Source organism: Paroedura picta, chromosome 2 (genome assembly GCF_049243985.1).
Source record: "Paroedura picta isolate Pp20150507F chromosome 2, Ppicta_v3.0, whole genome shotgun sequence".
Lineage (NCBI taxonomy): Eukaryota > Metazoa > Chordata > Lepidosauria > Squamata > Gekkonidae > Paroedura > Paroedura picta.
The window spans coordinates 10,810,408-10,836,007 of record NC_135370.1 but is presented as its reverse complement, the minus strand read 5'-3'; the positions used below and the strand labels follow the sequence as shown (position 1 = coordinate 10,836,007).

Genomic DNA, 25,600 nt, shown 5'->3' with positions numbered 1-25,600 from the left:
AAAAATGAAAAAAAATGATTTTCAAAGTTGTTCACTAATTTGTCAGTAAGATACATATATTGCAAAGATTTGTGCGTGGGGGAGGGAGAAGCCTAATTTTTCCATGACTTTGACTTACTTCATATTGACAATCTGGGGATGAATAAATATTCAGCACTGGAACACTTGTGTCGTTTTCAGGTTGGGCAATGTGCAGTTTTGCAGAAATCTCTGTTGTAGATGGAACCCTGCGGTGGTTCCATAGGTTAAAAAAAAACATGTTACTATGCACAAATTAAACAGAAAACAAGTAGAAATCCAGAACATTCTCAAGTGGCTCTGAAAATATCAAATACATATTCATTCTGACATTGTTTAGAAAATAAGTTGCTCCATAACCTGGGAGTGACCTCCCTCATCTGTCAACATTGCACATCTAAACAATTAAGACTCAAAACCCATAATATATCAATATCTGAAAGAGATCTAACACTACCGAGAAGATATTTAACACCAAAACTGGTTTACTAGTTGTAAATGAGTGCATGAAGCAACTGTACAAGTCAAGCTGCCAAAACGTTTATGTTCTCTTGAACAGCGTTAAACTTGTTCCATATCTATGTTTACTTCCACATTCATTGGAGCAAAGAATATTCTTACGAGAGTGCATACAAAGAGACAGCAAACAGGATCTGGGAGAAAGGTATTCTATCATGATCCCATCCAGCTATTACACAGTGCTTCTCAAAATATATTTCAAAGGTGTATAAAGAAGAAGAAGAAGAGCTGGTTCTTATATGCCGCTTTTCCCTACCCGAAGGAGGCTCAAAGCGGTTTACAGTCGCCTTCCCATTCCTCTCCCCACAACAGACACCTGTGGGGTCGGTGAGGCTAAGAGAGCGTTGATATCACTGCTCGGTCAGAACAGTTTTATCAGTGCCGTGGCAAGCCCAGGGTCACCCAGCTGGCTGTATGTGGGGGAGCGCAGAATTGAACCTGGCATGCCAGATTAGAAGTCCCCACTCCTAACCACTACACCAAACTGGTTCTCAAGCTGGGTTGTTTAATGCAATTCATTTCACAGTAGTCCCCAACCCCCAGTCTGGGGACCAGTCCTGGTCCATGGATCAGTTGGCACCGGGCCACAGCTCCTCTTCGTCCTCCTCCCCGGTTGCTGCTTCAGGGGCTGCCCTGCCACTCTGCCGCTGGCTCACCTTTGGTACACTCCAGCGGCCGCCATGGATGGGGCTCCCCCTCGGTGTGGCACTGCACAGATGCTGCTGGCAGCGCCTCCCAGCGGGTGGCGGGAAGTCAGGGGCGCTGGCAGGAAAGCAAGTGGAGCAGGGGCTCAGGCAGCGGCGACATCCCTTGGCAAAAGACTACCGCCCCCCTCTGGGCCTCAGTAAAATTGTCTCAGTAAAAGTGTTGGCCGGTCCCCGGTGATAAAAAAGTTGGGGACCACTGTTCTACAAAATGCATATTTATAGACAAAAGTGCCTGAAAGCCAAACTAGACCTGCACATGGCTCTCCAGAGGTTGATTGATGATAATTTGTAGGGGTAATTTGCATCAAGAAATAGTGAGGTAATGAGAGCTAAACCTTCCCATACCACTTTCTTTCTCAGCATAACTCCTAATTTCTGGAGATGCCAGTTGAATTTGTCACTTTCCCCTAGCTTATTAGCAATTCTGGATAATTCTTTGAGGTGGAAGGAATCAGCTGACTCCCTGACTCCTGAATGTTAATATACCAGCTTCCTTTAAAAAAAAATGGATTCAGGATCCAGTTGCTAATTTACCCAATATTACATCCAACTTTAAAATATTACACTTTTTAGTACTTAAGGGACAGTAAGAAATCCTTACTGCGACAAAGTTAAGGTGTCCTCATGTGACCATGGTATATGAAGTCGGTATACACTAGGTTTCCTTTCTGAAAAAGACAAATAAATGACACAGTGGAACAGAGTTGCTCTAGGCTGGCTATGACAAAAAAAACAAACTTTTCTACTGCAACGACTGAGACGAAGCTAGTCATCAAAATACATTCCTGGAGGAAAACAAATCCTCTTATCATGGTTTCATTCATTTTCGTTGTCTGATATGTTTCACGTATGCAATACAGGAACTGACTGCAAAACCACTTTTGTCAAGTTGGCAGATTGCCGACTTTATGTCACACTTGTGGGCAAAACCTCCTTGACAGTCCAGCTGATGCTATCAGGTTTGTGCTGCAATAAACAAGGCTGTGCTTACCCGTAACTGTAGTAAAGGTCTTCTATGGACCACTGCGCTATCACAGGCCTGCTGCAGAAATGATTTCCAAATTTTCTAATAGACTGCAGAAGTCCTGCCCTCCTTTCTCCTCTGGCTTCTCCAACTTTTAACATCTAATTGGCTGTACATTATTACTATCGCTGATGCAACAATGATAACTGCATTTTTAAAACGGTTTTAAAAGTTTTGAATTATTTGATATCATTCTATGGAATCTAAATGTGCAAACTGCCTTGAGACTGTTTTACTGAGAGGGGCAGTATATAAACCTGCAAATAAATAAATACAAAGACCCCATGTGGGGCTGCACAGATGAACCACGAGTTCTGGGCACTTTGTATGCTTCTCTAGGTCCCAACACTGCTCTTGTTTGAATAGTACCATGGACAGATGTTTCAGCCCAGTTTTAATCCCATGCTACATGTCTCATAATCCATGTAACATGGTGGATTAAGACAGCATGGCATAATATTAATACTGGGGACGTAGGGTTCACATACTCAGCATTTGCTGAGAGAGTGAGAGAAAATAGATTACTCCCAAAATGCAGAATAACAGATGTGTTCTTCTCATGATAGAGTCTCATGAAAGAGTCATATAACTCTGGAGAGGATCATATTTTTCAAACTATCCAAAGAAGAATCCAGGATATTGATTTCCAGATAATTTATGCTGTTGCAGGGGGACCGTGCTCCCCACAAGCTTTTGGTCTATCCTATACCCCAAACACTATGGAACACTATTTTTCCAACCTTATAATACCTTCAAACTGCAGAGCATTTATGTTAGCCAGACTAAACGTATTTCCTTCTGCAATGGTTGATGGCAGGTATAGAATTCCCCGCATTTGAAGGTATTGCCATACAGAACCAGACTCAGTTTGCCATATCATTCTGCGATGTGAGTTGTATGACTTGATCTCCCCACTTCTACCCTTCCCTAATGTCTCAGATGGCAGGGCTCTTGAATTGCTGCTTATCGATAATTGCTCGGAGACCACTAAACGGGTAGCCAAGTTTTTATCTATAGAACTGACCCACAGGGGAAAGAAGTAAACATCACTGGCTTCATCTTTTTGTATTTGCTGCTCCCTTGCCTGCTGTAACTTTCCTTTTTAGACTTGTATTACAGAACCGATTTGTATATTTTATATCGTGAATGCCATTAAAGGTTCTGTATTGTATTGTATTGATAGAGTCATATACAGAGTTCAAGTTTTTAATTTCAAAGCCATAAGATTATGTGAGCCAATAAATTCTATACAAAGATAAGACTATCAAAGTCTTTCTATACAAAGATAAGACTATCAACTTCAAATACACATGAAATGGAGTTTCCAGGTGTAGATTGCAATAATCAGATGATGTTAGGTGAATAGGGAACTGGTTAGAGAACTGCACCCAAAGAGTAGTTGTCAATGGTGCTTCATCATATTAGGAGGAGGTGAGCAGTGAGTGCTACAGGGTCCAGTACTTTTCAACATTTTTTTAATGACCTGGATGATGGGGTTCAGGGACTACTCATTAAATGTACAGATGATACCAAATTGGGAGGAATACTGAACACCCCAAAAGACAGAGAAGTTACTAGCAACCCTACCTGTCAAATATTTTTATTGGCACAATCATAATAATAATAAAACATTTATACAAAAGACAAGGTGGTTCAGATCCCAGGTCACTTGGACTGATTGATTTGATACAGATTAGATTTCTGTAACTCGCTGTACACGGGCCTATCCTTCTCTTGACCTGGAAATTGCAGCTGGTGCAAAATGCGGCTGCTAGGGTCCTCACAGGAACATCTTGGATGACCCATATCCAGTCTGGGCTAAGGCAGTCTGGGCACTGGTTGCCCGTTGCAGCCTGGAGCAAGTTCAAGGTTTTGGTGTTAACCTTTAAGGCCATCCACAGTCTGGGCCTCACATATTGGTGGGATCGCCGATTTCCTTATTCCCTTGCAGGTCTATGTGCTTGGTGGGTATGAATCTATTGGAAGTCCCTAGCCCATGGGAGGTTTGGCTGGCCTCGAGCAGGGCCAGTGCCTTTTCAGTCCTGGCCCCTTCCTGGTAGAATGAGCTTCCAGGAGAGTTGAGGGCCCTGTCGGAGCTTTCACAGTTCCACGGGGTCTGCAAAATGGAGCTCTTCTGCCAGGTTTTTGGTTGAGGCCACGGTAAGGAAAATTGGGGCACCTCACTGAGGTCATTCAGCTCCTCCTGGGAAGATCCCCCTGAGGCTTGGTATCAGAAGGTCTGTTGAGCCAGAGGGAGGAGGAAGTTTTTTTCCCAGAAAAGGAGGGGGATTGTAACTGGAGGTATTAACAATTCTTTTATAGGATTTTTATTGTGAGAGCTGTTAGCTACCACAAGCCCTTTGGGGAGTGGTGGTATAGAAATTGAAAACATAATTAAATAATTAAATAAAACTGTTGCTTCTAATCTATGTAAATATCTGAAAAATCTCAAAATAATTAAAATTATCATGGTTTACTTTAAACATCTCATTGTCTGTGGTACAATGAACAAGTTATTTCACCAGATACCTGAATTCTCTGATTTGGTTGAGATATGTTTGTGTACCATAAGAGTAAACGGCACAACTGCCCCTTACAAATGTCAATTAAAGGCCACTTTATCCAACAAAAGTAAATTTGTTCAAACAATTAGGAACTTCCTGTGCCCTAGTGAAGTCACACTTGTTTGACAAAGTGTTCTGTGCATGCAAAAACTTACACCTTGAATAAAAGTAGGTCTGAAAGGTGGCTCCAGACTCATACTTTGTGCTGCTGCTTCAGACCAATACAGCGACCCACTTGAATCCAGCTAAAATTAAACTTAGCTTTGTCAAGTTTACTAGCTAACCTATGTAATGTGTTTAGCCACGTCCTTCCTGCAGGAACAATGCCCTCATACTTCCATACACATGATGCTGCATTTGCTGGCCACTTGTGACAGGGAAAGTACTTTTTAGATCAGGCTTTCAACTGCAGCCTAAATATGAACTGACTCTACCTGAATAAATGCAAGTATTACTTTGTGCAATAGACTTCTTGGGAGAATCATTTACTGCCCTCAGGGTCACATTTCTATGACTGGGCAAACCCTGCTAAATTAACCAAATAGCCCAATAACTACAACCAAAGTTTTGAAATGGACAAAGCAAAAAGAATGGTGGTAACAAAAACAGGACAGGCAAGAATATTTGCTGCAGTGTCTAAGAAGAGATTTCCGTAAATATATTTACCTTTGAGCAACTGGCAGTGGCTCTCTACATAGAGGTTAAAAGCTTGGTATATCTAAACAGAACAGAAAACATGGAATCAGTTCCTTGGTATTCCCGGAAGAACAAGGCCACGTTAGGCATTGCCAATGCATTAAAAGTATGTATTTCAGAAAGCAGTATTTATACCTGACCAAAGTGTTGGAGTTGAACATTGTGAATAAGGCCAGTTGAATTTAATACAATTTTGCTTGAAGAAAGCCCTGCAGAAATTATTGCCTTGTGTTAGAATAATCGCTAGGAACGTCTAGTGCAAAAGACTATATCCATTTGTTAGAAGACTGAGGCTTTTTATATTTAAAACCTTTCTGCTGCCTCTCTAGCTGATCAGGGCCCCTAAGGCAGCACACATAAAAACATTTAGAATTTCAACATAATTCAATAAAAGCACATAAATAAACAAGAACAAGGAAGGAGGGCCAGGAACAGTTACTGGGGGCATGCCAAGCAAAACAGAACAGAAGTCTTCGCTCGCTGGCAGGAGAAATCCATCCATAAATCCAAAGCTAATTTTAGTTCATAGGCAATTAGCTTCTGTGACAGAATATTTCTTCAATTAGATGAGAGTCCAGTAGCAACTCAGAGACTAAAAAGAGTTTCAGGGTGCGTTTTCCAGAGGCAAAGCACCTTTCATCAGATAGTAGCAGAGCAGAAACAGAGATATGACCCCTTTTGTCCTCATCACAAAGTGTGTTGGTGACGTTGTAAAGAATATTTCTAAGATATATTTGTAAAAGGTATACAATGTATATTGTAGAACCATAGAACCATAGATTTGGAGGAGGCCATTCAGGCCTTGCTCAATACAGGATCAGTCTAAAGTATTCATGAGAAATATCTGTCCAGCCTCTGCTTGAAGACTGCCAGTGAGGGGGAGCTCACCACTTCCTTAGGCAGCCTATTCAACTGCTGAACTACTATGACTGAGAATTTTCCCCCTGATATCTAACTGGTTCCATTCTACATGTAGTTTAAAGCCATTACTGCAGGTCCTAGTCTCTGCTGCCAACAGGAAATGCTCCCTGACCTCCTCCAAGTGCCAACCTTTCAAATAAAGACAGCAATCATGTTCCCTCTCAGCCTCCTCTTCTCCAGGCTGAACATTCCCAAGCGCCTCAGACTTTTCTCATAGGGCTTGTTCCCCAGGCCCTGGATCATCCTCATGGCTCTCCTCTGCACCCTCTCAATATTGTCCACATCTTTTTAGAAGTGAGGCCTCCAGAACTGCACACAGGATTCCAGCAGTGGTCTGACCAATGCTGTATACAGTGGGACTCTGACATCTTGCAATTTCGATGTGATGCCTCTGTTGATACAGCCCAAGACCGCACTTGCCGTCTTTACCTCCACATCGCACTGTCCATACTTAGCTTGCAGTCCACAAATATCCCACGATCTTGTTCACACACACTGCTATTCAGAAGTGCATTCCTTAGAGCAGAGTGCATTGTATCTTCAGATCCTTTGCCAAGCACCCTCCCATCTTCTGATGATAAATAAGAAGTCTGCTCTCCATTTCTACTCTACTCTCTCTAATGAAGGCAGCCTGAACTCTTAAAAGCGTACACCATGACACTCTTATGGTCTCTAAAGTGCTACTGGGCATGGATTTAATTTGTTTACTCAAGATCAAACATGGCAACCCTGTGAAGTTATCTCCATGGAAGATAACTCTTCAAAATAAAGATACAAAGGCAGCCTGCACTGGAAAAACCAACAAATTAAACCTACCAAAAGAAAAGAGATGGGTCACAGGAAGTTCCACCGTTCTAGAGATCTCATTAAAGAATTCACAGTCCAAAGTAAACTGCAACAAAGAGATATTAAAATAACTATGTGACCCCAAAATTTAGTTAAATTGGACTCAGCACAAGGAGAACTGAGTTCAAGAACCAGCTTGGCCACACATTCCCTGATTAAACAAGTTACAGAAGTGGACACTTTGCATACTGGGGGGTTGAGAATTGCTGGATGCTACTTGACAAATAATATGTAGAATCCCTAATCTCCCCTTTGCGGAGCCTGAAGAATCTGGGTCCTTCAGCAGTAGAGCTTTACTCCAGATCCCAGAAATCCCACACAATATACTTAAACTAGGGGTAGTCAAACTGCGGCCCTCCAGATGTCCATGGATTACAATTCCCAGGAGCCCCTGCCAGTGAATGCTGACTCACAGAAAAGGCAAAGCAGCTCTTTGCATTCATTTGGCCCTTAGCACATACTGTAATAGACCATCACTGTCACATACGAACCATAAAATTTTATTTTAATTTTTTTACCGTGCTGGCAGCTAGTTTCTAATTTTTTCTTGCCCTGGATGGCCCAGGCTAGCCCAATCTTGTCAGATCTCATAAACTAAGCAGGGCTGACCCTGGTTAGTATTTGGATGGAACCACGGAATACCAGGTTTATGACACAAAGACAGGCAGTGGCAAACCACCCCCAAACATCTCTTGTCTTGAAAACCATAAGTCAGCTGTGACCTGATGGCCAAAAAATAAATCTAATTTTAACCACTGTTGTTCTCTAGTTTTAAACCTTTTTACAACTGCTGGTTTCACAGATTTACTCTTCATGTTTTATCTTATTTTTGCAGAGCACCTCACACATCAAGAACCTGCTGGTTATCAGGAGGTGGTATATACATACATCTGTTCCACATAATATCTTTCTGGCAAGGGCTTGGAGGAGGAGCTGGTCTCATGGCTTAAGTGCCACTCAACGCTTAACGCCCACTCAGGGTGGCTGTCCTACTCCTGAGTGCCTCCTCCTCCAACCGGATTGCCTGTCTGTCCAGCAGACAGCCAATCACCTTCCGTCTCCCACTCTTGACCACCCCCTTCCCCTTCCCTCCGAGGCTCAGAGGCTGCAGATCCCTGCTGCGTGAGAGCTGCCCTGACGGTGAGTTCCCTAACAGCTGCCTGCAGCCTTTCCAGGTCCTGGGAGGTGGGGGAGGCCTTCCGCAGAGTTCTTCCGCCGCCACCCCCCCCCCCCCCACCCAGTCTAGTGCCTGTTGTATTCCTGAATGCAACGGCCTGGGCCCCTTTAATTTAATACCAATTAGAAAATTTATAGAGGAGCACATGTTTTCTTTCTGGTTTGAACAAACAAAGAGGAGGCAGAGTGTCTCGTTTTTATTACCTTATTACTATTGACAGCTGGTACATGAAGTACAAGATGAGTCAAAGAAGGATAGTCTTGAAGCTTCAGAGTCACAGCCTACAAAACACAATATGGAATGGTTAGAAACATTTCCATGAACTGAAAAATATTTTTGAACCTTTAAAAAAGTAATAAAAATCTTACGTGAAATACAGATTAAACTGGAGTCTTTCCATTATCCAAAGAGATTATATTCATCACAGCAAAAGAGGATGTTTATATTCTTGACAGGTTTTAAAGAACTCAAATATTCTAAATGGCTAGATATGCGTTTAGTATTGTGGCTTATCAAATAGTGAAAATTTACCTTAACTGTTGGTAGTAATTCAGCCTTCCAAGATAAGTCAACACCTTGCAGGCTGTGAAGATTAAAATATTTTATGACAGATATTAAGATAATTTTAACAGAAGCAGGCTCGATAAGAGGCTGACCCCAAAGAACTGAGTGAGGGGGGAAAGAGCAGCTAAAAGGTCATATAAGACCGTCCCTTGTAGTGTTCATGGTCTTCCTGCTCCTGTTGATTCAAGCAGATCATGACCTCAGGATTAGTTAGTTAGTAGTCAAGGGAACTCATTTAGAAGGAACTATGTCCTGACCTGGAGGGCCTAGGCTAGAATAATAGAATCACAGAGTTGGAAGGGACCTCCAGCGCCATCTAGTCCAACCCCCTGCACAGTGCAGGAACTCACAACTAGCTGCCCACCCACTCATAATCTGCCTAAGTTCATAAAATCAGCATTTCTGCAAGAAGCCTCTGCTTAAAAACTTCCAAAGAAGGAGAACACACCTCCCAAGGAAGCCTGTTCCACTGAGGAACAGCTTTAATTGTCAGGAACTTCTTCCGGATAGAATCATAGAATCATAGAGTTGGACGGGACCTCCTGGGTCATCTAGTCCAACCCCCCGCACTATGCAGGGCACTTAGAACTTGGATGTTAAGCCCAACATTCTTTTGAATTAAATTTAACCCATTGGTTCTGGTCCAACCCTCTGAGGCAACTGTGCTCCATCTTCTATATGAAAGCCCTTCAAATATTTGAAGATGGCAATCAGATCACCTCTTAGGCATCTTCTCTCCAGGCTAAACAGACCAAGCTCCCTCAACCTTTCCTCATACAACTTGGTCTCTAACCCCCTCACCATCTTTGCAGCCCTCTTTTGGACACGCTCCAGTTTCTCTACATCTTCAGTTGTGGTGCCCCCAAATGAACACAGTACTTCAAGTGAGGTCTAACCAGAGTGGAGTAAAGTGGTAACATCACCTTGCGTGATCTGGACTCCATAATTCTTTTAATAGAACCCAAAATCCTGTTTGCCTTTTTAGCTACCAAGTCACACTGCTGACTCATGTTCAATGTATTGTCTACTAAGACCCCCAGAACCTTTTCTGTCAGGACAATTCTCACCCATATTATAGTGATGCATTTTATTTTTTTCTACCTAAATGCAGAACTTTACATTTTTCACTATTAAAATTAATTTCATTCAATTGAGCCCAGTTTTGCAAGCCCGTCAAGATCATCCTGTATCCTGATTCTGTCTTCTGGTGTGTTTGCTACCCTTCCCAGTTTAGTATCATCTGCAAACTTAATAAGTAACCCCTCTATTCCTTCATCCAAATCATTTGTGAACATGTTGAATAACACAGGACCCAGGATACATCCCTGAGGAATTCCACTCATCACTCCTCTCAAAGATGATGAACCATTTACAAGCACCCTTTGGGTGGGACCTGTCAACCAGTTCTCGATCCACCTAACAGTAATAGGATTCATACCACATTTTACCAACTTGTCAATAAGGATATCATGACCTTATCAAAAGCCTTACTAAAATCAAGGTAAACTGTGGCCACAGCATTCCCCTGATCTAGCAAGGTAGTAACTTTCTCAAAAAAAAAAAAAGAGATAAGGTTACTCTGACATGACTTGTTCTTGAGAAAGCCATGCGGACTCTTAGTAATTACAGCCATCTGCTCTAGCTTCTCAAAGACTGACAGTTTGATGATTTGTTCTAAAATTTTGCCTGCTATAGACGTCAAGCTGACGGGTTGGTAGTTACCCAATTCCTCCTTTTTCCAATTCTTGAAGATGGAGACAACATTTGCTCGCCTCCAATCTTCTGGCACTTCACCTGTTCTCCAAGAATTGTCAAAAATAAATTTTCTTTCAGGTAATAGGATAGCTTCAAGTGCCACTAAGATGTTCTCCAGAAAAACTGCCAGCTGGAAACTCAGAATATGTCTAATATATCACAAGGTAATGTTATTGGTGCACTCTTTAGGCATATACCTAGAAGTTCGTTTTGATGATTTGGAAAGTTTGAGAACTTGTTTTACATTGGAATGAACTGTTATTTGCCATCGCCAGCTTGAAGAACATTTATTTTAATTTTATGAACTTAGGCAGATTGTGAGTGGGTGGGCAGGAAGAGATATGCCAGTGTTTGTCTTTTGTGGTCCTTCCCTGCATACCTAGGGAATTTCCTAATCGCCGCTGTGGGATGGTTGGTGAATTTCCTCCAGCCTGGCTTGGCTGGATTCTGGAGATTTTTGGTGGAGGGATTACTTGGGCATGGAATTGGGGTCACTGTGGTTGAGCAGGCAGTTGTGAGTTCCTACATCATGCAGGGAGTTGGACTAGATGACCTTGGAGGGTCCTTCCAACTCTATGATTCTATGATTCATTGTATCCCAAAGCAGGGAAAACCAACATGCAAACTAACACTAGCAACGTGATACCATATGGGATTACAGGAATTACAAGAAATACATTAAGGCAAGGCTCCCCAACTTTTTTGGGTTTATGGATAGATTTGGAATTTTGACACACCAAAATACAGCAACAAAATGGTTGCCACAAGAGATGGAGCCAGCCACAAAATGAGCACTGTAGCTTAAATTTAGTAACGCAGTGCAGATTCTTGTGCTGCGGTGGCAGGTGCTGCCAGAAGTTTTTTTTAAAATCTGCACAGCCGATCAGATCTCCACTAATCCAACAGTAGCCTTACTATTTGGCACTATCCACTTCCTACGAACTCCTGGCAGGTGCCAGAAAAGGTATCGGTAGGTGCCACCGTGTTCATGGGCTCCACCTTGGAGACCCCTGCATTAAAATATCTTCAGGGGTTCATTTTAAGTCACCCCTTATCACAATGGCTTGAAGGGGCTGAAAGGCCTAACAGTTAAACACTGACTCGTCCTCCACAAACCACTGAGACAAGGCTCACATTGTTTAACAGAAAATAATATTAACACTTGCTCACCACAGAGATGAGGAACTGTTTATACAGCCATACACCCAGCTATTTGTGTCCTGTAACAGAAAAATTGAGGGGGTTACATATAAGTGAGACAGAGATTACCAGTCCGTTTAAAAAGAACTCACAATTCATTTAATAGCTCCCAAAGAGGTTGCTCAGAAGCAGGGCAATAATATTTGTCCTAATTTCTGTTTGATTACTGCATTTACAAACCAAATTTAATATCCAGGACACAACCCAGTCCTAAAAATATGAACTTCTGGCAATGAAGACATCAGGGACAGATGAGCTAGTCCAAAATGCACCTCTAGCAGGATGACTGTGACAGAATTCAGGGAGGAAGGGCATTCCAATGCAAGTGGTTGGTACTCTGTACAAGGATGTCTTAAGGAACCTGCACCTTTTCACCCTGGAGAATCAGCACCCTCCCCACCTTGTGCTGCAGTAATGGCTTTAAACTATATGTACTATGGTACCAGCTAGATATCAGGATAAAAAATTTAGAGTAGTTCTGCAGTGGAATCAACTGCCTATAGAGGTGGCGAGCTCCCTCTCACTGGTGGTTTTCAAGTAGTAGCTGGACGGATACTTCTTGTGGATGCTTTAAGCTGATTCTGCATTGAGCAGGGGGTTGGACTAGATAGGCTGTATGGCCCCATCCAATTCTATGATTCTATATGTATTTATATTTCTTTCCTCTGGGCAGGACTTATGTATCTGTGGAATGCTGTAACTTTCTCTTTTTGTTTAAGGTCTACTAGGCCTCCCTTTCTCTCCCCCTCTTTCTCCCACATTTCCCCCCTTCCCCTTTCTTATTTAATTGAACTTAATTTGAGTAGCAATGTTGTATACTCTCTTTTTCCAGGAAGAACTATTAAACCTGCATTCCTTGGATGTGTGTGCTTAAAAATTTAAGTGAGCTCTCATTCAACCCCTTTATTTTTCCACACAGGAACTAATGAAAAAAAAATTGGGGGCAGTTAAAATGGTTTATTTTTATATATAAATGGTTGAATAATTATATTTTAATTCCTTTTCTGGCCTTATAATCAACCTGCCTTGGTACTAACACAGGTTTATATGTTGAGGGCCTTGGAGGTCAAAATGCATTTGGTTGTAACATGGTTCAGCATTATATTTTTTTAATTATCAAAATGTATCAGGTAATATAGATTCAGGACTTCTTCATTCAAGGGTAGATTGTGCCAATGTTTTTAAGGTATAGCTTTAGTACATTTCGTAATAAATAAATACATATAATTTGGTTTAATCTGTTTCTCAAAAAAAAAGTTTTTCTCTCACCCAACCTTTGGGTGCCTGACTTCATTAAAATATTAGAAATCTCCATGTGGAATTCAATGACCGTCAACAAAAATTAGATCTCCACCACCAGAAGAGGTATGGCTGGTTTCCTGACACATCTCAGAAGCAGCTCTGGCTAGTAATTTTCATTGGGCTGGATCCAGCTACAGAAACAGCACGGGCCAAAGATTATTTCCTTCAAGTTCCCCTCCTCATTACTCTTTAGCCATATGAGTCATGTGATGTCCCCAGCATCAATTTTCCAGAGGTCTCAAGGTATTGATGGAGAAGAGGAGGAAAACTTGATGCATGCAAATGATTCCTCATTTTGCTGGATCTAACTCACCAGCTCCTTCTCCATGTATGCTTCCCACAAGTATCTGGTTGACTACTATTGGAGAGAGATACTTGTGGGAAGCATAAAGAGCTGCAAAGTCATTGAGGTGCTCCTGAACTCTTGCTCTTTTCTTCTATACAAAAGAACAGTGACTGTTATTTTGTGTTATATTCCAAAGCTTGCCAAGATAACAACTGAGAAACTTGGGTGACAGAAAATATGACCTGGTGGGGAATATCAAATTATGAATCATTTTAAATCATTATTCTCTCAGTAGAAAAGTGCATCAATGTTAAAAAGTCAAGCAGTCTAAGTTTTGCCAGGAAATAGTATATTTTTCTCACCAACAAATTGTTTTGACAATGAACATGACTGTATGACTTTCTGTGGTTCAAGAGGGGAAAGGTAAAATATTTTCCATCCGATTCCTGTTCAGAATGAGACAAAACATGCTTATCAGAAACATCAAGGAAATCAGAGAACTAGCTGTTTTAAAAAATGAAAATCAATCAATGTTTCTTACATTGTGTGTTGTATAAGACCATTTTGACGTTTTTATCAGGATCCATTGTAATGCTTCTGAAAGAAAACAGAAGAATTCCTCAGGCATCAAAGAAATAAATGGGCTTCATCCTTCTTAACATTTTTGTTTGGTACTTAAAAAAAAGGGGGGGGCATCACACTACCAAACTCATCCTCCTTGACTGCTCTGCTGCTTTTGTTGGAATATGCAAGATCTGCAGTGTGCATGCCTTAGCAGAATATAGTGTCCTGCAGGGAGCATCACAGGAGATGTGTATTTAGCATAGGGAGATCAGGAGCTTCCTGATATTTTTTCAAATTATCACCTCTTGTGCCCTGATTGGCTCAACAGGAGACTTCCTGGTCTTTTGCACATACTTCCTTCCTGCTTACTTCCAGAAGAGAAGTTGAAAAGAATTACTACAGACAACAGTTAGAAAACAGGGTTGCACTTACCTGTAACTGCTGTTCATTGAGTGGTCTTCTGTGCAGTCATACATGGGGGTCTAGGGTCTGGTAGGCCTTCCATAGAGGTGCTGCGGGTGCCAGTGGAGGCTGGGTCGGGCCAGTCCCATGCATAAGCGGAAGAGCCGGGCCAAAAGGCCCGGCCCTTCCCTCAGGCTAGGGTGTCCCTGGAGGGACACTGCACACTCCTGTCAGCTCTGCGGAGGAGCGGATCCGACCAAGGAGTCCCCCCGCCCACTTGTTGGGAGAACAGCATGCCGCTCCCCGCCATTGTGCGGTGGGGCCCCCGCTCCCCTTCGCTCTCCCCCTAGCTGTTGCTGGCCCCAGGCAGCATGGTAGGTTTTCCAGCCCATTTTGGGCGCGCGCTACACCAAGGCTCTAGGGGATTCCTTCCCCCGTGAATACACAGGAAGCTCCGGGGTATACTGCCCCAGTGTAATGCCCGGCAGCAGCCCAGCGTGACTGCTGCTGTGCATAATGGGTGTCTTTCTGTCATTCTTTCTGTCTGTTCTCCTGTCATTCTTTCTGTCTGTCTCCCCCCTCCACTACCCCACTAGCACCCGCTGCATTCCTGATTGCAGCGGGCTTTTTTACTAATCAAAAACAAACAAACTCCCTCCCCTCCATATTCTGAGGCCTGTCCAGAAGCCCTCTCAGCTGGTCAGTGATGGCAGAAGGTGGGTGGAAGCTACCATGAGGTTTGACAACTCTTCAGAGTCTAGTTATTATTTCCCCATCACATTTGGCATTATCTTTGACTGATTTCTGTTTTGTTCTCAGTGCTCCACTTGCAGCCAAGTTTATGCCACCCCTCCTACCTTGGGCTCGCTGGCATTTGTAACACAGGGAGAAAGACTAACCTGACAGTTCAGCGAAGGTTTTGGGCTTTTCCTCAAAGAATTTTGCTGGGTGCTTCAGGAAGTGATGCTGCAGGACTAGCATTCTCTTTTGAGGATCTTCAGTTATCTAAGAAGTATCACATGGTTTTAAAAAGAATTTCAGCAAACTTCAGATGATCGTAAGGACAAAGCAACTAAGAAGAATGCCTGCAAAAAGGCAATCTTTTAAAACCATATTCTGTCTTAAGTAGAGGTCCACAAAATTAATGGGTTGAAATTAACTCAAAAGAATTTTCGGCTAAACATCCGGAAGAAGTTCCTGAGAGTCAAAGTTCTCCAGTGGAACAGGATTCCTCGGAAGGTGGTGAGTTCTCCTTCTTTGGAAGTTTTTAAGCAGAGGCTAGATAGTCATCTGACAGAAATGCTGATTTTATGAACACAGGCAGATTGTGAGTGGATTGGCAGTTTTTGTATTTTATTTTATTTTTGTATTTATTTATTTATATTTTTATACCACCCTTCCCTATGGCTCTGGGTGGTTTATATAAAACATTTTAGAACATCTACATGGAACAATATCAATATAACAATAACATACCAACTAGAACTAGAACAATAACTTTGATACTCCCTCGGTAGGTGGAGCCAAGGATGTTTTTTTGAGCAACGGGCGTACCACTGCCTCTTTTAATCACTCCGGGAATTCTCCCATTGAAAGGGAGAGGTTGATTACTTCCCGGAGGGGGCTCCTATTCTTATGTCTGTTGTTTTTAGGAGCCACGATGGACACAGGTCTAGTGGGCAGGTGGTTGGCCCTGTTGTTGCTAGCATCCAATCTACTTCATGTATCGTTGACTAGTTTTAATGTAAACCGCCCTGAGCCTTCGGGGAGGGCGGTATATAAATCTAAATAAATAAAATAAATAAATAAAATGTAATGAGAGTCATCTGAAGTAACTCGTTGTTCTCTCCAAAGATGGCCAAGGGGCTCCAGTTCACTTTCTGTGTTCAAAGTTGGAGAAAGGTCATGGCAGAGAGTCAGGATTTTGTCCATGAAGTGACTTGCAAATGCCTCACAGCTAATATCCAATTGGCTATTGTTTTGGCGCCTTTCACTGAGGGCGGTAAGAGATCGGACTACCCTAAATAATTGTGCTGGGCGTGAATGTGCAGATAAGATGCTAGTCGAGTAAAAGTTGCATTTCACTGACTTCACCACCATCTCATAGGCTTGTAACTGCGTGCTATAAGATGTTCTTGATTCTTCGACACAAGTCTTCCTTCAAACTCGCTCTAGTCGTCTCAGTTCCTGTTTCTTCCCGCGGAGCTCCTCGGTGTCCTATGGGGCCCGCTTGAGACGGGGGCAGAGAGTACATCTGGGAGCTCTCTAATCAATAGCGGCCAGCAACCTATTGTGCCAGTTGCTGACCAATCCAACTAGAGAAGTGCCGGGAGGCATTGGGTCCCGCAGAGCATTCAGGAATCCAACTGGATCCATAAGTCTTTGCGGGCAAGCTGAAATGTTCAGCACCCAACTGAGGGGGAGGTCGCAACCTAAGCCAGGTCTTCAGGGTATAGTGGTCCGACCATGACACGGCAGTCGCTGTGACTGGATCCACGCTCAGCCCCGCACCAAAAATCAGATCCAGGGTGTGGCCTGCCTGGTGGATAGGGCCAACAACAAATTGCGAGAGCCCTAGTGTCGCCATGGCTGACACCAGGTCCAGCACATTGCCAGAGGACGGCAATTCCACATGGACATTAAAGTCCCCCAGAATCAATAGTCTAGGAAACTGTAATCTCCAGGTGGCCATTGCCTCTATCAGGGCATCTGGAGGTGCATTGGGTGCCACCCGAGGCCATCACATTCAATTCCTGGGATTGTCGGCGCAGAGAGAGCCCTGAAGGAGATGTTATCATGGATCAGGATTGCCACCCCCCTCCCCACCCTACGGCATGTGACTGATGGTGGACGGAGAACCCAGCAGGGGCTAGCTCTTTAAGGGTGACTGTTTCGCCGTCCCTAGACCAGGTTTCCTTCACGCATGCCAGGTCTATCCCCTGCTCTGCAAAATACGCTTGCTGAGTGGAGACTTTGTTGTTGATGGACCTGTCATTGCACAGCATCAGTGTCGGAGGTGGGTTGTTCACCTTTGCCTCCACCCTAGTGGCCCAAGAGATGGGGCGGAGGTTAGAAGGAGTTTGAGCGTGGTCATTTCTCAAGCCCCTTCTATTGTCCAGCCTCCTCCCACCACTGTCCCTGACACTTCCCCTTACTATTGGGATCTCTGACCCCCTTGGGTCCCCCATGTTGTTACTGCGCCCTTATGTGGGCTGGATGATTGAGAGCTGTCGATGTCTGATGTTGTGCTTCTTCCTTGGGTTGTCAACTGCTTAATTTCTAGGGTTGTGCCCTGGTTCTTGTTTGTTGTTTGGTTGCTTTGGCTTTGGTTGCTTTAGCTTTTTCTGTTTCAGATGGTTGATTAGTTTTGGTCATTTCAGGTGGGTTGGGTTCCAGAGGGATGACCCCGATTGTCTATTATGACGCCTCAGGGCTAGCCAATCTGGAATTAATTTGTTATTAGGGTGTTGAGTACATTCTATTGGGTCCCATTCAGGTGGGATGAAGGGGGGAAGGGGCACTTTTTAAGGATGAACTTCATTTCAGGTTATTAGGGGTTTATTAATTGGGGTATGGTTGTTAGGGTTAGGGGCATGATTCGTGGTAATTAAAAAGAATCATGCCTCTCTAATTTTGTGACCCTTCCTTCCTTGCATACCCAGGGAATTGCTGATCACCACTGTGGGATGGTAGGTAAATTTCCTCCAGGCCAGGCTGGATTCTGGAGATTTTTGGTAGTGGTGGGGAATCACTTAGGTATGAAATTGGTATCACTTTGGGTGGGTAGGTAGTTGTGATTTCTTGCATCCTGGAGGTCCCTTCCAATTCTATGGGCCTTTCCACATAAGGACCAATGTTGCCAATTGGTTTCACAAAGCTGAAATGCTATTTTAAATAGTGGAATCTCGGTGTTCCGCATACCTGCATTTGTAGTAGAATCCAGTAGCGTTTCATTCGTTCCCCACAGGTTACCGGTCTCGCATAAATCGCTAGAAAGGAAGCGATTTTTTCTGTGCTTGTTCCCGCCCCTGGCCGTCAATCAAACGAACAGCCAATGGGCGGTTGTTATCATGCTCCGAAAAAGCCCCTTTCCCTTTAAGCACAGGTTTAAAAAAAACAACAACACACATTGCAACGAATATGCCTTGATTCTTCCTAACGTACAGACCCATCTAGCTGGCATGTGAGCTGGCGAGTCATCGTTACCACGCTCCCCCGAGTGAAAAAAAAAATCCCCCCCCCGCACGTTTGCGATTTTCAGCCGAAAATAAAGGGAACTTGCAAACAAGGGGCTGTGTTGTGCTTGGAGACTTAGGGGAGTTTTAAAGCACTTCTGTGGAGGGACTGTAGCCGGAGAAGCCTCGCTGGGTGAATGAAGCCTCGCTGGTTCGTTGCTTTCCCCGCTCGCTCCGAGGAAAAAAAATGGCGATCGCTTCGCCAGAAGTTCGGAGGAGAGAGCCAGGGGGAGGGACTTTGTTGCAGCCGCTACATTGAGAACGCACAGGTCTTTTTCACAAGTGTTGCAGGTTGTTGGCAGGAGTGTAGCGATTTTCTGAGGGTGAATCCACTTTTCTGAATTCACCGGAAATCGCTACAACGAAGTGATTTTAGCACTAGTGTTGCAGGACTGTTGCAGATTGTGTGCAACGTCATGCGGAATGGCAAAGTAGCGTTTACCATTTGTAAGCCTTCTGCTACTTTGAACCCGTGCAGAATGGCCCTACATTTTAGCAGTTTTTCCCCTGGAAAACATTTCTGAGAATGAAAAGAACTCACAAACCTGTTTAGTATTTTCATCAATCAGATCAAAAAAGGCTCTGACGGTAGCCAAGATTAATTCTTTACACCTATTTGAGAAGTGCAAGAGAAAAATACTATTTAGTGAAATATAACAAATCCATTGAAACTCAAAATACTGGATGGAAAGTAGAATAACAGAAGCCCAGTCATTGTAGTCCTGATAACTGGATGGGCATACTTACCAAACAATGGAAAGGTGGTCTGTTGAAGCCCACACTCGAGGAACTTCTGAGCTCTGTTTAAGAAAGAATAATTATGTCTTTTCATTAAAAAATAATTAATTGCTACTAGAAAGTCAAGCTGGAGGAAAATGTAATGTTAAAATCCAAAGCTCAGGCTGCTTAAATTTCAGTAGCTGAGATTTATTTTGTTTACTTTCCCCACCGTGGGGACCCAAAAAGGCTCACATTGTTCTTCCCTCCTTCCTCACAACAACTATGAGGTAGGTGAGGCTGAGATCTTTGAGAAAAAATATTAATAGGCACACAGGAATACACATTATGAACATAATCAACAGAGATGCCAGTGGGAGTGAGATTTCACCACTGATGGCTGATGGTTAATGATAAGTTTGTTATTCGCATTAAATATCAGCATGCCAAGTTGGGGCGCGCATGGCATGAAGTTACCCATCCCATAACTTGAGCATAATTCCAGAAATAATTTGTGAAAATAGTTATTTACCACAACAGACAAGGCATTGTTTGTTTGGCTTGATCCCGGCAAGAAAGCCAATCCTGAACGAACTTGATAGTCTCGAAATCCTCCAACCACAGAGAGAGTAGTTAGATTTGCTCTGTCCGGAGCCTTGAGATTCCAGTGATGGTTCACAGCTGTGTAAAATTCTTAAAATAATTTTGTTTCAGAGGTTAGTTTACCACACTTCTGAAGACAGGGGCAGAAACATCTGCCATTTTTATTTCTGTGCTCTGGTAAACTAACAAAGTACAGGGGCCAGGGACGTGAGCTGTCACCTCGGGAGTGCCTAGCTGAAATCTCACTATACCACAAAATTATAGGCATATTTAGACAAGAGAGAGGCTGATTCTGTGAAGGTTCAAGGGGGTGGCAGGTTACAGTGGATGAGTGATAGGGTTGTGAGTGTCCTGCATAGTGCAGGGGGTTGGATTAGATGACCCAGGAGGTCCCTTCCAACTCTATGATTCTAGGATTCTAAGTCACTTGTTCACTCTTTACTGGCATTTTGAGGATTTGTTTTATTTGTATCTTGCTTTTTGTCCCCAGTGAGGAGGACCCAAGGCAGCATATAACATTGTTCTGTCAGTTCTGCCTAACCACCCTGGGAGACAGGTGAGACTGGGAGAGGTCCTCCCAGATCCTATTATGCATAATAATTGTGGCCTACATAGCAGAGCTGATATAACAATTACAGGAGATGGATGTATCCAGCAAGCAATGAGATGAGCTTTGGTCATAGGATAAAATCTTTTGGCCTTCTCAATTGTCCCCCTTGAAGCTCCCCAAGAACAGCACTGGGCACATTGTAAACATCTGTGGCCAGAAATTGGCAAAAATTGTACCCCCCCCCCTCATGTTTCCCATGGGCCGGGGTAGATGGGTAAGGTTGCCAGCTTCAGATTGGGAAACTCCTGAAGATTTGGTGGTGGTGCCTGTGGAGAACAGGGACCTCAGTGTGGTACAATGCCATAGAGTTGCTCCTCCAAAACATCCATTTTCTCCAGAAGAACTGATCTCTGTAGTCTGAACTATAATTCCAGGGGACCCCCCCCTCCCCAGGTTCCACACAGCACTGGCCAGCATCAGCCAACTGCCAGCAGAATGGCACCTCTGCCAATAGAAAACAGTGGTTTGCCCCTTAAATGGGCAAATTGTTATATAAAGTAGGGATCCCCAACCCCCGGTCCCCGGCCCAGTACCGGGCCGCAAAGGCCATCATACCGGGCTGCCAGCAGCCGCACCTGCCTCCCCCCTCTGCAGCGAGAGGGAGGGAAAGAGGCCGGCACGGCAGCCGGTGCGGCAGGCACGGCAGCCGGCGCAGCAGCTACGCAAACGCACACGCCTGGTGGCCAAAACGCGCATGCGCGGCAACTCTGCGCATGCGTGTTAGCGCCACCTGGTGGGCAAAACGTGCATGCGCAGCAATTGGGCATGCGCGTTTATGAGCAAGTGCGGCAGCCGGGTCGCTGGCTCTCCCCCACCCCCGGAAGTGGTCCCCGACCAGAAGAAGGTAAATTTTATCTTACAAAGCACTGAAAAAATTGAGCCCTATATAGCTTAAAGAAAGGCCTTTGCCTTCTTCTCAGCCCTGAAAGCAAAAGTTTAAGATCAATTATGACAGTCCTCTGAACAAAACCATGTCTGCTCCATGTTAAAAAAACAAAGAGATGTAGAGAGCTTTTGGGCATCACAGGGTTGCCCGCTCTGAGTTAGAGAAATATCTGGAGGCTTTTGGGGTAAAGCCTGTGGAGGGCCCAATGAGAAGGAGAGGAACTTCAGTCGGGTGTAAATGCCATGTAAATGCCCTCCAAAACAGCAATTTTCTCCAGGCGAGCTGATCTAGAGATCCATTGTAATAGTCAACATCTAGAGCATGGCAACCCTAAAGGGACAGTTGGAAGGTACCACCAGGGTCATCTAGCCCAGTGGTCCCCAACCTTTTTATCACCGGGGACCGATCAACGCTTGACAATTTTACTGAGGCCCAGAGGGGGGGTAGTCTTTTGCCAAGGGACGTCGCCATTGCTGCCTGAGCCCCTGCTCTACTTGCTTTCCTGCCAGCGCCCCTGACTTCCCGCCGCCCGCTGGAGGGCACTGCCAGCAGCATCTGTGCAGTGCTATGCCGAGGGAGAGCCCCAGCCATGGTGGCTGCTGGAAAGCACCAAAAGTGAGCCAGCGGCAGAGTGCCAAGGCAGCCCCCGAGGCAGCAGCCAGGGAGGAGGACGAGTAGTAGCCGCGGCCCGGTACCAACTGATCCACGGACCGGTCCCAGTTCCCGGACCAGGGGTTGAGGACCACTGATTTAGCCCAACCTGTGCCCAACACAGGGAGTCCAACAATATCCCTGACAACACGGTATCCAATCAATGCTTTAAAAACCAACAATAAAGAAACTACTGCCTTTGTCAAAGTTCAAGACTGAACATTTTCCAGGGGAAGCGTCAGAAGGTACTATTCGAATTGCCACTAGAAAGTATTTAAAGAGTCAAGTCAGAAATTATTTTCATTACCCAATATCCTTTTTTTGACAGCTCTTTATGAGTTCTTAGGATAGGGACAGAAATTTGAGCTCCCATTTCCACAGCGATGCATTTTTAAGCCCAATAAATGATACAAAGGCTTAGCCAAACTCAAAAGTGAATATTTCTTAAAATAACTTTGTTCAAAATGAAAGAGCTAGTCCTGAGAGCACACTTACCGGTCAGATATGGGTCTAAAGGCATCACAGGTGCAATATGAGGTGTGGCTTGAGTCACAAGGATACTGATGAGCTTTGTCTTAAAATTTTTAAGAGTCAGAAGCCCTCGGGCAACCAGGCCGCCCATGGAATGGCCCACAATAGCTACACTGGAGGGCATGGAGCCTTGGCCCTGAAAGGAAAAGAGACGTGACATTAAGCAGAGGAAAAGTATGGAATCATGCACTTTCTCCCCTACGTGGCAGTTCCACATCCCTTGATGCAGGCTATTTTCTAATCTAATTCTTGTTACCAGAAAGGCTAAGGCTATCTCTTTCAGCAGAATCACTTTAAAAGTTGTACAGAAATCAACCAGAGTGAATTCCAAGTTAGATATCCTTTAGGATAAAGGGGGTAAACAAATCCTTGGGAAGCAAAACAGACTGCTCAACTACTGGATGGATGTGACTGAATCCAGAAACAGGAGTAAAAGAAAATATAAATGCAAGGTTTATTTGTTTCTGTGCAAATCCTGGCCCATAAATGGTTGGGAGGGAAGTGGGGGGGGGGGGAGAGTGGGGGGGGGGAAGGCTAGTGATTTTGATGTCCATCTGAAAGGAGCCTGAGGTGAGTCAGTCTAGGAAAGGACACCCAAGCAGGAGAGCTTGGGGGGGGGTGGAGAATCTGGATTCAGGGGAGGACAGTCATGTTCTAGGAACAGCTCTGGAGAATAACAAAGGTGCAGGGTGGGAAGGAGTTTGGGGGAAGAAATCCCAACTCTGGTGCCTAGTAGGGGAAGAGTCTTCTGGGGAAAGAAGCCTTCCTAGCCCAGGTTCTAAGAGAGCTGAGTAGCAGCTGAATTCAGGGGCTTGAAGAAAGAGAGAAGTGTCTGGAAAAGGACTATTCTCTACCCTTGAGAGATCTGTATTCACACAAGGGAATCCCTTCAAGGCTGAGAAGCTTCCCAGAGGACAAAAAGGACACCTCTCTTTGGAACATAGTCTGCTTCATAATAATCTATAGAAACTTCATTAATTTAAGAACACCCATCTTCTTCTCTCTTCTATATACATAAAATCGTGACTTTACACCCCGACAAACTGCTGAAGGTTTTGAAGCCTCCTGTTGGTGGAATCTCCCCTCAGGATTCCGCATCCTTCCTTTCCTGGCAGGCCTGCTGTGAAGGAAGCCTCTTAACAGCCCCTGACTGAGGGGAGGGATATGTTTCCTTCCGAGAGCAACACAGGGGAATCTGTGGCCATGGGTGTGCTTTTCTCTTCTGGCCAACCACTGGCTGACAAGGAGGCCACAGGAAAGCCCCTTCTCACTTAAAATTCTGCTGTGGCCGGCCTTGATGTTGGAGGGAAGACGCAGCTAAGCCATGCGTGTCTCTTCTCCACCACTCTCTGAACATTTGAGGCCTACCATACAAGGTTGTTGTTCAGATAAATTGGATGCTGTTGTGGGGGTTCTTTTGCCTTCTGTTTCATCTCCACAACAACCTGTGTGGAAGGCCTCAAATGTTAATCTTGCACAACAGCCTCATCTATCCTCCAAAATAGCCATTTCTGCCTGGAGAACTAATCTTTATAAGTCTGGAGATCAGCTGTAATTCCAGGAGATCTCCAGGCACCACCTGGAGGTTGGCTACCTCTGGGTTGGAAATATTCCTTGAGGTTTGGAAGTGGGGCCTCAAAAGTGTGTAATGCCTCTATAGCCACCTAACCAGCCACATAGTGCCCCTGGCCTATTTCAGGTCAAGAAAACATTGCAGAGAGGGGGTAAGGTTGCCAGATAGGTATAAATTCATGTTCTGGAATTCCACACTCCCTAGGTATGCTTGAACCTGACATGGGTCAGGACTGTTGTGCAGAGAGAGAGCTCCTCTTAGGGTTGCCAGCTTCCAAGAGAGGCACTAAATCCACACCAAACCATGAGCTAGCACCCATTGCATTACAACACACAACAGGTTATACGATTAGTCTATTTAATAAAGTCCAGTGTCTTATTGTTATTCTCTAAAGTAGCGATCCCCAACCTGTGGGCTGCGGACCACATGTGGTCCTTCGACTAATTGGAGGTGGGCCCCAAAGGACGCCTTCTCCACCTCCCCGGCCCTTTACTTCATCCCCCCCCGGCCCTTTACAACACACTTCATTGTTGTGGCGTGTCTGTATCTTATTTTGAAGGGATGTTTAAACATTACCATAGCGATCAGAGAGCGTTAGGGCAGTGGTTGAGAGTAGAGGAGTAAACTACCCCCCCCCCCCCCGGGCCTCAGTAAAAGGCGTTGAGTGGTCCCTGGTGAGTGGTCCCCAGCGTTGAGTGGTCCCCGGTGATAAAAAGGTTGGGGACCACCGCTCTAAAGTGTCCATGATCTAACCTCTGAGGGGAGGAAAGAAAAACTATGCCTAAGGCAGCAAGGGGGCACTTTATTTCTATCAGTTGGTTCAGAAATCTTTTTCCATTATGAGGGACTAGGATGGAACAAGTTGTGAACTAATTAAAATACAACATGCTCCCAGGCTGCTCAGCAAGAACAAGAGAAAGAAAACTAGGGAACCTCAATACTGCTTAAAAAGGACAAAGTTGTGTGTCTTAGTTCCCTGCCCCCCTTCCATCATACTTGGGTCCAAAAAAGGACATTGTCGCATGGTCTATCTCACAACTGGCAGCCATTTCAACCCTATGATTCATTTCCTTCCCGTTAAAAAAATGTTAATTGTTCCACTGTTAAATTAAAAGTACCAGAAATCATAGCATTCTTTGCTGTGCACTTCAATCTTATGAAAAATAATAATTAGAAAATCTGAACGCATTTTTTTAAGACCGATCTCTGTTGCCTTTGGTCATGTTATGAGAACACACTGGAAAAGACA

At 44.2% G+C, this 25,600-nt stretch overlaps 1 protein-coding gene across 3 annotated transcripts in view; it reads right to left on the bottom strand.

Moving 5' to 3' along the window:
- PGAP1 (post-GPI attachment to proteins inositol deacylase 1) overlaps window positions 1-25,600 on the bottom strand; it is a 79,303-nt gene that overhangs the window by 40,945 nt on the left and 12,758 nt on the right. For 2 of the 3 annotated variants that reach the window (XR_013227996.1, XM_077319361.1), the window contains exons 4-18: window positions 22,743-22,914; window positions 20,030-20,190; window positions 19,528-19,580; window positions 19,326-19,392; window positions 15,445-15,550; window positions 14,121-14,176; window positions 13,942-14,025; window positions 11,962-12,011; window positions 9,004-9,055; window positions 8,676-8,753; window positions 7,266-7,341; window positions 5,664-5,737; window positions 5,499-5,550; window positions 1,846-1,912; window positions 119-227 (exon numbers count right to left, since the gene is read on the bottom strand). Coding sequence is in view for 2 of the 3 variants with exons in the window: in XM_077319361.1 (XP_077175476.1) it covers window positions 119-227; window positions 1,846-1,912; window positions 5,499-5,550; window positions 5,664-5,737; window positions 7,266-7,341; window positions 8,676-8,753; window positions 9,004-9,055; window positions 11,962-12,011; window positions 13,942-14,025; window positions 14,121-14,176; window positions 15,445-15,550; window positions 19,326-19,392; window positions 19,528-19,580; window positions 20,030-20,190; window positions 22,743-22,914 (1,257 nt within the window). In the remaining variant the exon portion in view is untranslated. The remainder of the gene's footprint in view (window positions 1-118; window positions 228-1,845; window positions 1,913-5,498; window positions 5,551-5,663; window positions 5,738-7,265; window positions 7,342-8,675; window positions 8,754-9,003; window positions 9,056-11,961; window positions 12,012-13,941; window positions 14,026-14,120; window positions 14,177-15,444; window positions 15,551-19,325; window positions 19,393-19,527; window positions 19,581-20,029; window positions 20,191-22,742; window positions 22,915-25,600) is intronic. The other variant, XM_077319362.1, reaches the window with a different exon arrangement.